This window comes from Xenia sp. Carnegie-2017, unplaced genomic scaffold (assembly GCF_021976095.1).
Source record: "Xenia sp. Carnegie-2017 unplaced genomic scaffold, XeniaSp_v1 HiC_scaffold_22, whole genome shotgun sequence".
Lineage (NCBI taxonomy): Eukaryota > Metazoa > Cnidaria > Anthozoa > Malacalcyonacea > Xeniidae > Xenia > Xenia sp. Carnegie-2017.
The window spans coordinates 5,741,450-5,756,799 of record NW_025813485.1 but is presented as its reverse complement, the minus strand read 5'-3'; the positions used below and the strand labels follow the sequence as shown (position 1 = coordinate 5,756,799).

Here is a 15,350-nt window from a genome sequence, read left to right as displayed (position 1 = left end):
TTATGGGGCCTCACCGGAAACGCATAGGGGGAAGTGAAGTCATAAGTCAAACCAGCACAAAGCCGCACCCGGAATTTGATCGTGAGTTCAGTACTAGGATTGTGTTAAAAAAATTGAGCTTTTTTAACAAAACAATCAGAATCCAGAAGTTCGGCTTTTATTATGCTGGCGTAAGCGCCTTGTGACGTAATAATTGTCTTCAGAGACGTAAATTAAAATCTTTTACTGCCCACCACGGGAGTCGACTTTTATTGATTCAAAGAACAATTAAATACAATAAGCTACAGAAATCATAAAATTAAAGAGCGAATAATTAATGTTCATTGTTATAGACTTACTGACGCAAATGGAAAATGCAGTAGGAGCTTACTGTAACACTGTTGACCATCAAGACAATGACTTCATTGTTCCTTAAATAAACTTAGAAATGAAACGGATGCAGAAGAAATAAGAACACACACAAGTCGAAAACTACATGCGTTAAATTTATTAGGAGTTGCGTCCTCATTTAGAATACGAGGAAACAAGCAACAAGTATGTTGTACGTGCGATTCTACCATTTTTTCATTGACATTTTTTAAAAATCTTACTCTAACTTTTACACATTGGACAATACAATCGTTTTAAAAAAGTATTACCTATATCATCAAAATCGATCATATTGATTTTGAATGTTTGATTTAGTAAAATATAGATATACAGACAGATATAATTTCGCAAGTGTAGACTTTTTTACATAAGTACAGTCAATTAACGTATGTACATATCTACTTTAAACACGACTGTAAAATTTCTTTCTCGATCTCATCCGTCTTTTGCTTGTAACACTGGGTTTCTTATATCTGAAATATAATAATGGCGTGTTCAACATTTTGAAGTGTCCGTTTTCTACAAAAATCAGTTCAGGTACGTAATAAAATATTTCTCCTAATCATTGTTGATTACATCAAAGATATGGCTAATAGCGGTTAATGTGAGTATTTCACGTGACAATCATACGTACAGCTTTAGTAGTAGCGAAGACAGAACGACAGACACCGAAGACGCAGCCATCGCAGCGCTCGCCATCCAAGGCTGTAGTACAATACCCCAATGATGGAATGCTCCAGCCGCAATGGGAATACCAATCACGTTGTAGAAAAATGCAAACACGAAATTTATACGGATTCTACGAACAGTTACTTTAGACAAATCAATGGCTGTAGAAACATCCAGAAGGTCATCCTATATGAAAGATTCTAGCGTTTAAACAAATGAAAAAGCAACTTTAGCCTGAAGAACGATGAGGGAAAAATTTGATTAGGTGTGAATGAATTTACGATATCTTTAACCTGCATGAAGTAAATAAATACAGCGAGGGTGCAACGACTCCGGTAAAAAGCGATTTTCTTGAGTGTTTAGCAACAGGGTGCGGTCAAAATAAAAATTTACCGAAATCTTCACAACTAAAAACGGTCATATGTATCCTACAATTTCGGCAAAAAGTACAAAACCAGCTCCAGTTTTTGAATACCTTAATCAATACAATATCTGCAGCTTCAACAGCCACGTCTGTTCCTGTTCCTATGGCAATGCCAACGTCAGCAGCGACAAGAGCAGGTGAATCGTTGATGCCATCACCAACCATAGCAACACATTCCTTCTGCTTCTGAAGACTGCGGACACGGTTAACCTTGTCAGCCGGAAGAACTTTTGCATAAACTTCCGTGATACCAATCTGTAGTGAAAGTTGAACGCACATTATGATTTAATTGTTTGGCAACAGATATAATTCGAACTTTTTTACTTTTGCCAATGACCTTTTGTCAGTGTCGATGATCTAAAGCCAAAATATACATACCTGTTGAGCAATTGCCCAGGCAGTTCGAGTGTTGTCTCCAGTCAACATGGCCACCTTTATTCCCATATGCTTTAGAAAAGACACAGCTGCTTCCGCCTCTGCTTTTGGTGAATCAGCAATACACACCATGGCAACAATTGAATCTGCACCAAGCAAATATCAGAGTTTTATATTCATAATATTTCTCGGTAAACACCTTATTACGCTTGGTTTATGTAAGAGCTTAATATCAAACATCATCGCCTAAGATTTTACCAAATTCTTATGAAGTGTTTCGTAAGATTTCTTGTACTAACCATCAACACCGACAAGTACAACGGTTTCGCCTTTTTCTTCACGTTGCATCATTTGCTGGTCAATTTCATCCGTTATCTGGAAACTATGCTTCGACATCCATTCACGATTACCAATTTTTACCGAATATTTATCACTCGATGGCTCTGTAAAGATAAACGACACTTGTGAAATGGCAAAGAGTATTGACAGTTGTGCATAGTTAAGAACTGGCAAAAAGCACCAAAACTTCTGAGGTGAATAGCTAAAAATTTTCAGATACTACAGAATTTTCGCTAACCTGTGGAGTCCGCAATATAACTGGTTGACTTTTTGTATTGCTCTTCAATGTTATATACTATTCCGGACAATCCATAACCAGGAACAATTTTAAAGCTATCACAAGAGGCAACAGCACTCTTCCCCAGCTTCTATACAAAGTAAGAAGCAGTGGTTGAACATAATGGTTTATTTCGAATAAACAACTATGTTCAACCACTGCTATTTAGTATGTAAAAACGTAAGGGGACAAAATATTTAGTATGTAAAAACGTATCTTTGACTATCGCTGACACCAATAAAGATTCCAAGAATCTAGCCAAGAATAGTACTACTTATCGCAATAAAAGTACTACTATCGAATAGTACTACTTATACTACTTATACTAAATATTTTGTCCCCTATAAACAGTCAAAATCTTTAGAAAATCAACGATGAACAACCAAAGCTAAAACATAAGACTTCAAATAATTGAGTCATTACGATTTCAAAATCTTACTTCTTTAGCATGGTCGACAATGGCTATAGCCAAGGGATGGTCACTGTTCGCCTCGACCGTGGAAACGAGAGCCAGAAAGAAGTTTGGCGGGCAAACATCATGGCCAACGAACATTTCAATATGTGTGACAGTCGGTGTTCCTCTTGTAAGGGTTCCAGTTTTATCAAATATGACGGTTGAAATCTTGAAAAACCCCAAAACACAATAATATCTTGTACATCTTCTATGTTCAACAAAAAAACACAATGATGGTGCATGTAAATACAAAGAAACATCAAACATCTAAGCAATGAAACGTCCACCAAAACGTGCAGAGTTAAAAAGAATAAAGTTTATAAAACGAGATGATGTGAACCGCACCAAATTTTTGAGAAAAAAACTGTTCATCAACAAGTCGATCATTGTATACGACCATGCCTTTCAAAAATTTATGCAACAATGCAAGTCAATATATACATACCTTTTGCGTCGTTTCGAGTGGTTCCCCGCCCTTGATCAAAATACCATTTTGTGCGCCCACACCAGTGCCAACCATCACAGCAGTCGGTGTTGCCAAGCCCAATGCGCATGGGCATGCAATACACAACACGGTTATTGCGGTGAGAAAAGCAAATTCCAAAACCACTTCGGTTTTACTTGATTCAGAAGGCTACAAATGAAAAGCAGGTATTGCAGAGGTAAAATTGTCAAGCAAATTCATCCGTGACAACACGAAATAACAACAGCCATTTGTTTATAAAACTTTCGTTCTTACAATAATACCATTATCATGTATAATTCATCAATATTTGACAGCGTAGAGTGTTGTTGGATGAAAAATTTTCGAGAAAAACCCTAAATAGCACAATACTTACATCAAACGAGTCGTCTATTGCTGATACATCATTGTATCCGATGACTATCCACACATTTAACGTCACTATCGCCATCAATACGATAACAGGAACAAAATAACCAGCTATAGTATCCGCGAGTTTTTGTATCGGTGCCTAAAAAGGAAATTAAATCTCATATAAGCATAAATATAACTCAAAAATGGGAAATAGACAGTTTATTTTATAAAAAAAAGAGTCCTCTAGAGAAATCACTTTCAGGACAGTAATTGTGAACTCGCTGAAAAACCAACTGAACCACGAGATTCATGTGCAAGAAAAAATTTATTGAGCTACGTATTTATATACTTTATAGCATAATATACTAAAAAGCTACCTTTGAAGTCTGAGCTTCTTCAACAAGTTTGACAATTTGTGAAAGCGTCGTCTCTTCGCCAACGTGAGTTGCTTCGAGAATCAATACGCCATTTTGGTTTATAGAGCCAGCTATAACCATACTACCTACAATTTTATGAACAGGCATTGACTCCCCAGTTATTAAAGATTCATCTGCCATCGATTCTCCCCGGACAACCCGGGCGTCAACCGGAATCTTACCGCCTGGAACAACCTAACCGAATAGAAGAATATCCAATCAGGAGGGAGAAGGCAAAGACTGTGGGAGGGGGTGAAGTCTGGGGGAGGTGTAAAACTTGGGGAAGACACTCAATCATTGAATTAAATATATAAATGGAAGGCTACCTTTATATAAACATGCCTGTACTAGCTTGAAGCCAAATTTACTCACAGACACGCGTGTCTGTGATTGAAATCCCGCATTCTAGCTTATCGTTGTGAAAGATAATTCTTTGGGCCGTGCGTGGAAAGATTGGGACTAGTTGAACTGATGGCTTCAAATTTTGGCGGAAGGTAGCCTTCAAGTTGTATTCAGTTCAATGCACACTCAATTCATTTTTGCATGCGCATATCTACCTTTAGAACATCTCCACGCTGAACAAGGTCAACATTGATAGACTTTTCACTGGAAATATTTCCTGTATCCGGATCAATGACGCAAAGCGTTGCTTCAATAGGTTGAAGTGATAGAAGTTTCGAAAGAGCCTCGGACGTTTTTCCTTTAGCAATATGTTCGAGCCAACGACCAAGCGATATAAAAACCAACAACATTGGCGGGGTTTCGAAAAATGTCTTCGGACTCTTTGGTAACTTCAAGATCATGGCAATCACCAATACTGCAACCTTAACACAAGCGATCATAATAAGAACAACATATACAATTAATGCAAACATAGTTTTCCTCAAATTTCTATACATGGAAGATAGCATGCATTTGAAAGCACAAAACTCATCACGAAAGAGATTTAGGTTGACTTTTTCAAAATGCCGCATGCAAAAATAAAAAAAATTGTCGCCCATCAAGGATTACGAGTTAGTGATATGTGTTTTAACACAAGGACAAAACTTCTATAGAAAATCAAAACAATAAAACTCCAAATGCAAGGATTCTAACCTAGAAACTTATATTGTAACTATGTCACAAACAGAAATATGCACCACCATTTTTTCATGAGAATATCATCGTCGAAGATGAGCTTCCAAAACAGCCATACTATTTCAACATGCTCGGAAAGAATGTCATCTTAACTTACCGAGTAAACATAAGCAATAGTTGTTGCCAACATGATCAAGACGTCCATATTTGCAGTGCGATGCTTCAACGATTTATAAGCTTGTACATAAAAATACCTTCCACCAATGAACTAAAGTAAACAATTGGAGCGACTGTCAAACTGCTAAGAATTTAGTCACATGACATATATCACTCCACACTGTAGAATCTACATAAGAGGTAAGACGTCATAAATAACACCCGGAAAATACGACTTGATTTAGGACAATGTCGGGGAACAACTCTTGTCAACGAATACAACAATAATATCTTGTTAAGATCAGGATTATGGTTGGGGTTTGAAAAGGGTTTATTTAAATTTTGAAAGAGTAAATGATGAGCTAGAAAACTACCGGTCGTTTAGCTAAATTGACGGCTGCAGGTTGTTTAGTAGCTTCGTTTAAGAATTGGCTCATAAATCATAACATGAATTTCCAGCGTTAACCATTTACGAAATTCCAAGCTGTCAAATTCGATCAACGATAACAACAATATTTAGAAAACATACCTGTACAGGAGTGCAAAGAAGAAAATAAAAAAGATTTTCAATGGATAAGCCAGGGAGAAGAGTCTTCATGGTTTTTTTACCATAAATTTTCATTACGGCCATATGATACATCATGATTATCATTACAGGCAAACCAAATATCATCGATATGAGAAACGACCGTCGCCATCTGTGAAATAAAATGTTTTAAAATGAACTTAAAACTAAAATAGTTTACCAGCAAGAGGGTTGAAATATTCCCTCGCTGAAATCAAGACGTACTTTAATCTAATTAGTAGTTTTTACAATTTAGAAATTATCATAACCTTGACAAATTTCGAGTAGCAATTATGATCGCTGTTACTGCAGATGAACTCATTGGAATAAGAATCAGCTTCAAAACAGTTGTGACACTTTCAGATTCGAACTAGGGACCCAAGAATAGTGCAAAGTGTCAAAAAAAACCCACTGCCTTTTGACTCGTATAATTCAAATCAATCATGAAATGTTTCATACATTTCTCCAATTTAGTTTAATTCATGCGTCAAGTGGTAATTAAGCTTTAGTCTAAATAATCACTTGTTGTCTTGTTGTCAACGGTTGACATGTAAGCGATTTTTTTTGTCTACGGTGTGTTCGTTTATTAGCTACTTTGCCCTCATTTGTGGGGTGAAGTCGCGCAAGATCGGTAACGGTCGTTAAGGTGACAAGTTTAAAAATGCATTTTTTGAAACAAGCTGAAGTAGACATAGATTCCGACAACATATGAATGAAAACTGTCGCAGTCCACTCAACAACTAATGGAGTCTAAACCAATAACTGAATCTCCTTGTATTGCTTTGTGAGTGACTACTCAATAGCTAACTCGCTCGGTCACGAAATATTAGAAAAAAAACATGTAGTACGTGCAGTCTATTCACCAGAGGTGGATTTTCTAGGGGTGTCTAGGGGTGCATACACCCCCCCCTAAAAACCCTCAAGCACATCGCAAGAAAAATTCCGAATCAACTGCAAAGTCGCAATGTAATTTGTCCATGAAAGAGAAAGGCGTCACGATTATCATGATATAAAGTCTCAGTTGTCTCAAATTACAATTATCTTAAATCTGGCACAAAACGATTGAGTAGCTGCTATTCTTTCAAATTCATCCGACTGAATGTAGTATAAAACATGTAAAACGGGTGAGAAAACAGCTACAATCGGTGAGAAAAAAAGTAAAAGCGGAGAGAAAACCCTAAACAACCAAATCCCACCGGTTTTTAATAAGAAGATTTTCTTTCGTTGACACAATGACCACATTTCTATAGTATACCTTTTGATCTCTTTTGTATGATCCAGCATTTTACGTTCTTGGCCTGACGAAAGTTCTGATTCAAATCCCATATCATTAATATGATCTATGATATCTCGCGCTCCAGTTAACTCAGAATCATAAGAGATCTTTCCTTTGCCTGTGGCGAGCGCCACTGATACATCAAGCACTCCACGTTTCTTCTTCAAACTGCTCTCAATATGATGAACACAAGACGAACACGTCATACCACGAATCTTCAGCAAAAATACGAGACAACTTATTCATATAAAACTAGACCAACAATTAACACACCCTAACATGCTTTCGTTCAAAGGAAATCCAAATTCAAATGATGCAATATGGGAAAGTCACTATCAGTACAGAGCGAATTAACGGGTAGTAACCATGAACATCCCTATGAAACAGGCAGTAACCATGAACATCCCTATGAAACAGGCAGTAACCATGAACATCCCTATGAAACAGGCAGTAACAATGAAAATCCCTATGAAACAAGCAGTAACCATGAACATCCCTATGAAACAGGCAGTAACCATGAACATCCCTATGAAACAGACAGTATATACATGTTTAAAAAACTCACGATGACTTCAACTTGGTTTTTGGCTCCGTCCTGATGATTCATTGGCTCACTCTCAAAACCAAGATCATTAATCCACTTCGATATTGCTTCAGGATTAGTGATCTTTGCGTTGTATTTCACCTCAGCCTTCTGAGCAAGTAATCCGACAAGAACCGAACTCACACCTGGGAAAAAAAAGTATTTTGAAGTTTTAGTAACTGCACCATAAAAAAAAACATCAGGTATAAGCAAGCAAAACACAAACGATACATTATGACGCTTTCCTTACACAAAATCCAAATAATTTTTTGTCGAGGCAGTCGAGTATGTCTGTTGACATTTTAAATATCGTAAACTAGAGGGCAGGTGGCGCGATTGTCTATGGCGAGCAAATGAACTGATTTAACTGTAATTTTTGATTGCTTAAGATTGTTTTGAATAGGTTGTCAATTAAAATGTTTGCCGCAACACATAAGAGACAATCCCCGAATGGGCAGAGTTCCTTTCGATCCTGTGAAGTTACGTCAGTGCAAGATTTTAAGCAATATGCCCTAACATAATTAAATCGGTGTGATTTTCGTTATAAGTATAAGTAATAGTAACGTGCAATTACGAATAAACATGCACGAGTGACTTTAAAGACTGCCGCGAAATAGCGCGAGTACGAAGGAACTATACTAATTCTTAATAATAATATACTTTGACATATTTCTTGATTGTACCGTCTAACTCCGTCTCGCTTCGTTACTCTCTGTCAGGTTACAGTATTTACAGTGCAATTGCACTTTCCTACAGTGCAATTACACATTTTCACAGTCGAATTACAGATAAAGTGCACTGCAATCAACCAATCACAGTCGAGAAATATCTCATAGTATATTACTACAGAAGAAAAGAAACACCTGACTGCTATCGCTTTTTCATCAAAAATTCTTGCTCTTCCTTCATAGGACAACAAATCATTATCAGAAGTTCTTTAAGGCTTGTTTCCACTTAAGGAAACTTTTCACGGAACGCATAAATTTCCAAGTTACGTATGCGCTAAGTAAGGCAAGAGAAGTTTTTAGATGTAGATCGTCCAGGTTAGTAGAGTCCTGAGAAGGACTGTTGTTGTTGTTGTTGTTGACTGACGTTTCGACAACCTTAGCGGTAGTCATCTTCAAATTGACTCTGAAGATGACTACCGCTAAGGTTGTCGGAACGTCAGTCAACAACAACAAAAACAGTCCTTCTCAGGACTATACCAGCCTGGACGATCTACATCTACAAACATGTAACGATACTCCCGGGTTCAAACCATTTAGTTTATAAGACAAGAGATGCGATCAAATTTTCCAGTGGAGAAAAATTGAATCTTTATTCACGTAGAAATGTTTCGAGGTAACTGCATGCGCAACCTGGAAAATTATACGCTCAGTAAAAAATATTATACGCTCAGTAAAAAATATTATACGCTCAGTAAAAAAAAAGTAGAAACGGGCTTTAACAATCACAACTGACCAGACGAGAATCTGTCAAGTAGGAACGTGTTGCAATCATTGGCCCTTTTTATATTACAAACGGATCATCCGTCTGCATATGGACGAGCTTGACACTTTCGTCCACATTCCGTATTTACACTCATAGACGGATGATGCATGCGCCAGCGCCCCATGCAAATTCGTCTATATAGACGAATTTTTCAGATAATTCGTCAGTGTGCACGTATTTCCACACAGACGAACTTGAAGACGAACTATGTCTTGTTTGCACAAGTTCGTCTGGCGTCTCTAGTGTAAATTGGGCCATTGGCAAAACTAGGACTTTATAGTACCTTCTTTTTTTGGTAGATTTCCTTCAATCGTGGCAACGCATGACGCACATGTCATCCCCCTCACGTGGAAGAAAGCTTTCGACAAGGGTTCTGTTTCAATGCCCGAGAGACTCTTCTTCGTTTTGTTTTTCGTAATATAAGATGCTTGCCATTGACCATTCTTCTTAAACAACAACTCTTGTTCCTCATCGCTACATTCGTCCACTTCGGAGCTATATTCAAGAGCACTGCTCTTAACACCGTTCAAATGTGGCTGAACTAAATCAAAATAAAGTTTGCAGGTATAATACATAATCTATAGAAACAAGACAAAATTGTCTCGCCTCTGTCAGGGTGCGCAGTCAAAGCGCTAAATTTCGAAATAAATTCGCGTGAAATGTCGAAGGTTACACAATATGACAAGCACGTTACTTCATGCTGATTTCATGTATATTAAATTAGAACAAACTTTTCCATGACGTCTTAAACAAGTTGTTTTACGTATTAAAAAAAGGATTGCTATGTCTTCATGTGTCACCAGCAGTTTGTTCACTTCTCATAAAATCATACTGCCACTGTAATAAACTTTAGCAACCGCCGAAGAAGTGACAACGAAATTATAGTTTTTGGCACGTGAAATACTGTATAGTATAAAGCCAAAAAAATACTGTAACTATGATAGCAAATAAGAACAAAAGTACACAACTGAAAGAGCGTGTGAATTCGCAAGCAGCATGATATAAATTATGGTATTTGTGTGCGATACAAAAAAAATATAGACAAGTCTAGAATGAAGTAATTTCCAAGCAGTTAATTCGTTTTCTTGGAGTAATTAAGCTCTCGATTTGGTATATCTTTCTTGTTCACTCAAATTCAACTAACGCTGGATTTGTTTCGGATTATGAACATTGGATTAATGAATATCTTCTGCTTTTGACTGAAACGCTTTGATGCAAATGGTACATGTTAGTTTCTTCAAAATCTCTTATTCAGTAAACAGGGTAGTCTTTTCAGTTATACAATTAACGCTGTTATCAATAAAGAGTAATAATAGTATGATCTGCATGCTTGGGTAACATTAGAATATGCAATTTAACATTGAGGAACCTAACAAAAAGCAATGAAAATATTATTACTTTTCTTGATATCTGGATGTTTGTTTTTTTTTGAAAAAAATAAGGAGCTTGCATTTTAAAACAATTTTAATTTCTTTTATTACCGAAACTTGTCCACATGTCTGAGGTGTGGCGAAAAAAGACAAAACGCTCCCCGCAGAGAAGCCACCTCCCCGAACACTAGCTGGAGGATTTCGCAAATTGAAACTTTGTCCTCTGAACGTTGTAGCATTTTATCAATCGTTATTCAAGACATAACACATTTTTCAAATGTTTACAATTGCAGGAAATTCATGACGTCATCTCTTAATCGAGTCAATGATTCAATGATTTTCTAACATTTTCTGCTCACAAATGGCATACATGACACGTATATTCAAGGACACAAAAGCCACTGCGACAATCATAACAATTCCCTCTGATGAAATTCAAATATTCATTACTTGTAACTGATACTTAAAGGGTTGACGTACACTTGTGGGAGTTTGTTTACACCGTATTTTCAACAAGCAAATGAACGAAAAGGAACATCTGTTTAAATAGGAAAGTATTACTTGATATAGTTTCCCCAATTTAGAGACTAGCATACATGCAGTCATGCACGAAGCAAATCATTGTATTAAATATTGTTAGAGGTCATCCATACAAAAGAATAAAAGAGACATCATAAGGTCATGTACGCAACGACCGACAGACAAAAATCGAGAAACGATGCAACTGCTTTTCAACGCACTAAAGTAAAGTCTTGCTATGGTGTTAAGCAACTACATCTTGTAGATAAACAATACGTGTTTTCAACAGCACAGAGCTTTATTATACGTATGAAGAGAGTTTGTGATACATAAACAAAAGCATTGGATTGGAGAGAGTCACTCTTTGCCATACGTATAGTAGTCAAGTTTGATAATATATGCGTGGACGAGTGGGCTGTTATCTAGATATCGAATATAAGAATGCAAACAAGTATACAATCTTATGATTAGATCTTCCATTTACTCTCAATGAAATTCAGATTCTATATTTAACGAATGTAGTGTTACAGTAAGCATTAAAGAATAGAAAGTAGATCGAACAAGCAGACGACTAAAATAACAAACGCGGAATATTAAATTTCGAAGACTTCACGAAATCTTAGCAAGTGAACAAGAAAGATGTGCCTTTTGTCAATTATTATAAGCAAAAATCTCAAACGGTATATGCGTTGGGAATTACTTTAGAGCCAATAAATTAAACTTCACGCGAAAATGGCTTTGTTCCGTTGTAGAATAATTCACCCAAATCTTCTTATTGCTAAAAGTTGTACATCAAGTGATTATTTCAGCACAGAACGTGAGAACGTATCAACATGAATTACTAATGATCAAATGTCAAACACATTTTTCTGTTTCTCTGACAGAAAATCCTGGTGTAAGTGTTTTATACTGAGTTTTTATACAGGAAAAAAACAAGGCAGAAATCGAATTTATAAATAATGGCGTTAATAACTGTGTTCAAATAACATTTTATATTGATATATACTGTGTTATAATTGTGATATTGCTGGCTACGTAGCTCACACAACATTTCTAAATGCGATAGTTTCCTGAACATAAAATTCGTATGAATTGGAGCAATATTGCGACGCACAAAACAAGTTTCCATCATTCAAAATTACACAATGATTATATTTTTCATGACAGTCATACGCAAGACGACAATTTTTTACGCCGTCAAACTTCCCGCTGAAAAAAACGTAATCTTACGGGCTGAGCTCGCATTCTATACTTACTAGATTTATTCTGTTGTTTAATAACAGCATCAAATCCCATATCTTCAATAGCGTGCCTTAAATCTTCTTCTCCAACAACGTCAGGATTGAAGACGATCGTGCCAAGTTTTTCCTCTAAAGAAACGATGATTGATTTTACACCTGTTCTAACACCAACAGTTCCTTCAATGTTTTGAACACAAGAGTTACAGGTCATGCCTTCGATCGAAATGAAAACCGTTTGGTGCCCGGGTGCTTCGTTGTTGGAATGGATTAGGCTGGCTTCAAAACCTTTATCTTGGATTAATTTAATCAAAATGTCCGAGTCAACAACATGAGGCTGATAACGAACTTCAGCTTTGTCATTGTTTAGTTCCACATTTGCTTCCTTGACTCCATTAGTAGACTCGATTGTTTGCTTTATTGTATCGACACAAGAAGGAAATGTCATTCCAGCAATCTTTATTGTGATCATCTTTGTTTCTTCATCTCCAACATCGCCAACATCATGAACTTCAAATCCTGAATCTTCAATGGATTGCTTGAGCATAGCAATATTAGCTTTGAGACTTTCGTATCTCACAGTGGCTTCTTCATCCTCCAATGATATTGCAGCATCCACAAAACCATCAATATCAGAAAGGTTTTGCGTTATTGATTTAACGCAAGACTGGCAGGTCATACCGAAAACCTTAAACTTTATTACGTCGATCTTTCGAGGCGGTAATTTGGAAGACATAGATTCGGATATTTCAAGCTCGTTAACAGTCTTTACACAGGCATCGAAGCCCATTTCTTCAATTTCATTTGCAAGTCTTATTTCACTTATTTCATCTGGAAAATAAACAATGCGTCCCTCTTTCTCTTTGAGTGAAACAACGATGGACTCCACACCATCAATATCGCTGATATTCTGCTCTATGTTTTGGACGCAAGAATTGCACGTCATACCATCGATGCCTAAAACAGCACATTTTTTTGCAGGAACACCAAAAGATAAAGGAAAGTGTCCTCCTTTTCCGAAAACGGTAACCTACAGGAAGAGGATAAAATGACTTTCAACCTGATCTTGAATGTGCAGCAATATCGGAGCACTTTAAGAGATTTGTGAAAATTATTATCCAGCGTTGAGAACTCTTCATGGAAAAGTACGGATACTCAAAAAGCATGTAGTTATTAGTGAAGTCAGCACTTTTTTACTGCTACAATGCAAATATTTTGTTTCTATTTACTGGGAACATAATGAATAGAATTGATTTTTTAAAGAAATTAACACTAATTGTAGCAATAAATTTGCATGGCAAAAGTTCGAGCTTGCCTGGCCAATGTTTGTTGGGTGATGAACACAAGTAATAAAAGGACAACTGCATTCACCCAGTTTCCTATCACAGTCTATTAAGCATGCATACCTACATCACATATTCTAAGATGTAAAGTATAAAGTTATATATTGTTTTAAAAAAATCAATTCAAAAATATATAATCTCAAAGTTTAATAAACAAAAGCTAGGCATGTGTACATCTCAAACTGCAATTAGTTTACTGTCGGTTCTGATTCGAAAGAATATCACACTGCTTATTTAGTCAAAGTTTGCAAAATTTGGCTGTTTACTTTTCGGTTTAAAAGTGAAATTTCTTTCAACAATGCACACAATTGACTCTGAAGATGACTACTGCTAAGGCTGTCGAAACTTCATTCAACATCAACAACAACAGTCCTTCTCAGGACTCTACTAACATGGATAATCTACATCCACAAACATGTAACACACTATTTCATTAAACATATGTAACTAGCAATTAAATACATAAGTGGCAGTTGAAAATGATTTTGTGAATCATTCTCATCTTCCAATACAAGAAAACAATTGATCTGAATCCAACCAATATGAAATTCACATAACACTACAATAATTCAGGTTGGCATATATTGGTAAAAAAGTAGACTTTTACATAGCTTTCATTTAAGCCATTGTTGAGATCAAAATAAATACTGACACAGGTTGAAATAATATATCATTTGGTGCATATGTTTCAATTACTGCATCAGCATGAATAAATCAAAGCTGAAGCCCGCATATTGTCTCCTTGTACGTACATATTGCTAATATTTTTATCGTAACTTCAGTTTTCAATGGTTTGAATACATACCAAAATCAGCATTTTATATTCATTTAGGAATAACAAAATAAGATGGGTATATGTTTGGCTACTGACTAAAAACTGTACGTAGCTTCTTGGGAACAGAACTTGACTTGAAAACTAACGGTAAAATATAAAACTACTTCGACGCGAAAGATTCTATGCGCAGAATCGCAAGTAAAATAAGTATTTTGGGGAATCAAATTTTCAAAATACAAGATGATCAAGCATTATAATTGACAAATAATCGTCATTATATGATGAGATTACAAACATTCCACGAATGTCTATAACAGATCCAGATTATAACTAACAGGCGTTGTAATTCATAGCAAATCGAATAAGAAATGTTTTGTTACAATATATTATTATTGAATTATAGTTATGATATCACATAACGGTATAATACCTCGGGAGCGATACCTTCGACAACCATATTCTTGTTTGGTCACCAGCACTTCGACACACGATAAACAATATATCTAATGAGCAAGCAGCATGATCGTGGAAATAAAGAAGAACACAAGACGTGAAACAAATGTTTTTAATGAAATAGTAAACTCGAATTTCTTGTTGACTTAAATAGCCCTTGTTACTGTTGTCAATTCTTGATATTGCCAAACGGAAGTTAGAATTAGAATGAAGCCTCAACTGAAGGGACAGTCACGTTCACAGTAAAAGGTGTTACGAATAGTCATTGCGCATGAACTACTCTTGCAAAGGCATTCGTTGGTTCATTGGGCTGATTTCATTGGTTGGTTTGCATGACGTTTTACTTCTATGACAATAACAGTAT

The 15,350-nt window shown here is 36.2% G+C and overlaps 1 protein-coding gene and 1 long non-coding RNA gene across 3 annotated transcripts; one reads left to right on the top strand and one right to left on the bottom strand.

The window, feature by feature from the left end:
• Positions 1–212: 212 nt before the first annotated feature.
• On the bottom strand, positions 213–15,241 carry LOC124447477 (copper-transporting ATPase 2-like). Of its 2 annotated transcripts, XM_046998427.1 has the most exons (19): positions 14,964–15,241; positions 12,632–13,445; positions 12,434–12,547; positions 9,572–9,829; positions 7,780–7,943; positions 7,194–7,429; positions 5,903–6,071; positions 5,375–5,485; positions 4,698–4,964; positions 4,102–4,335; positions 3,747–3,881; positions 3,353–3,541; positions 2,893–3,075; positions 2,415–2,544; positions 2,137–2,280; positions 1,841–1,983; positions 1,514–1,717; positions 1,004–1,224; positions 213–842 (listed from the first exon to the last, which is right to left on the bottom strand). In XM_046998427.1, the coding sequence occupies exons 1-19, from the start codon at positions 14,988–14,990 to the stop codon at positions 773–775; spliced, it is 3,813 nt and encodes a 1,270-aa protein (XP_046854383.1). In that variant the 5' UTR covers positions 14,991–15,241; the 3' UTR covers positions 213–772. The 2 variants fall into 2 exon arrangements, with proteins under 2 accessions (XP_046854383.1, XP_046854382.1); XM_046998426.1 differs by having other exon boundaries at positions 12,434–13,445.
• LOC124447483 lies at positions 2,287–3,233 on the top strand. The gene is made up of 2 exons (XR_006948734.1): positions 2,287–2,370; positions 2,901–3,233. It is a non-coding gene; the product is annotated as an uncharacterized LOC124447483 (long non-coding RNA).
• Positions 15,242–15,350: the final 109 nt, after the last annotated feature.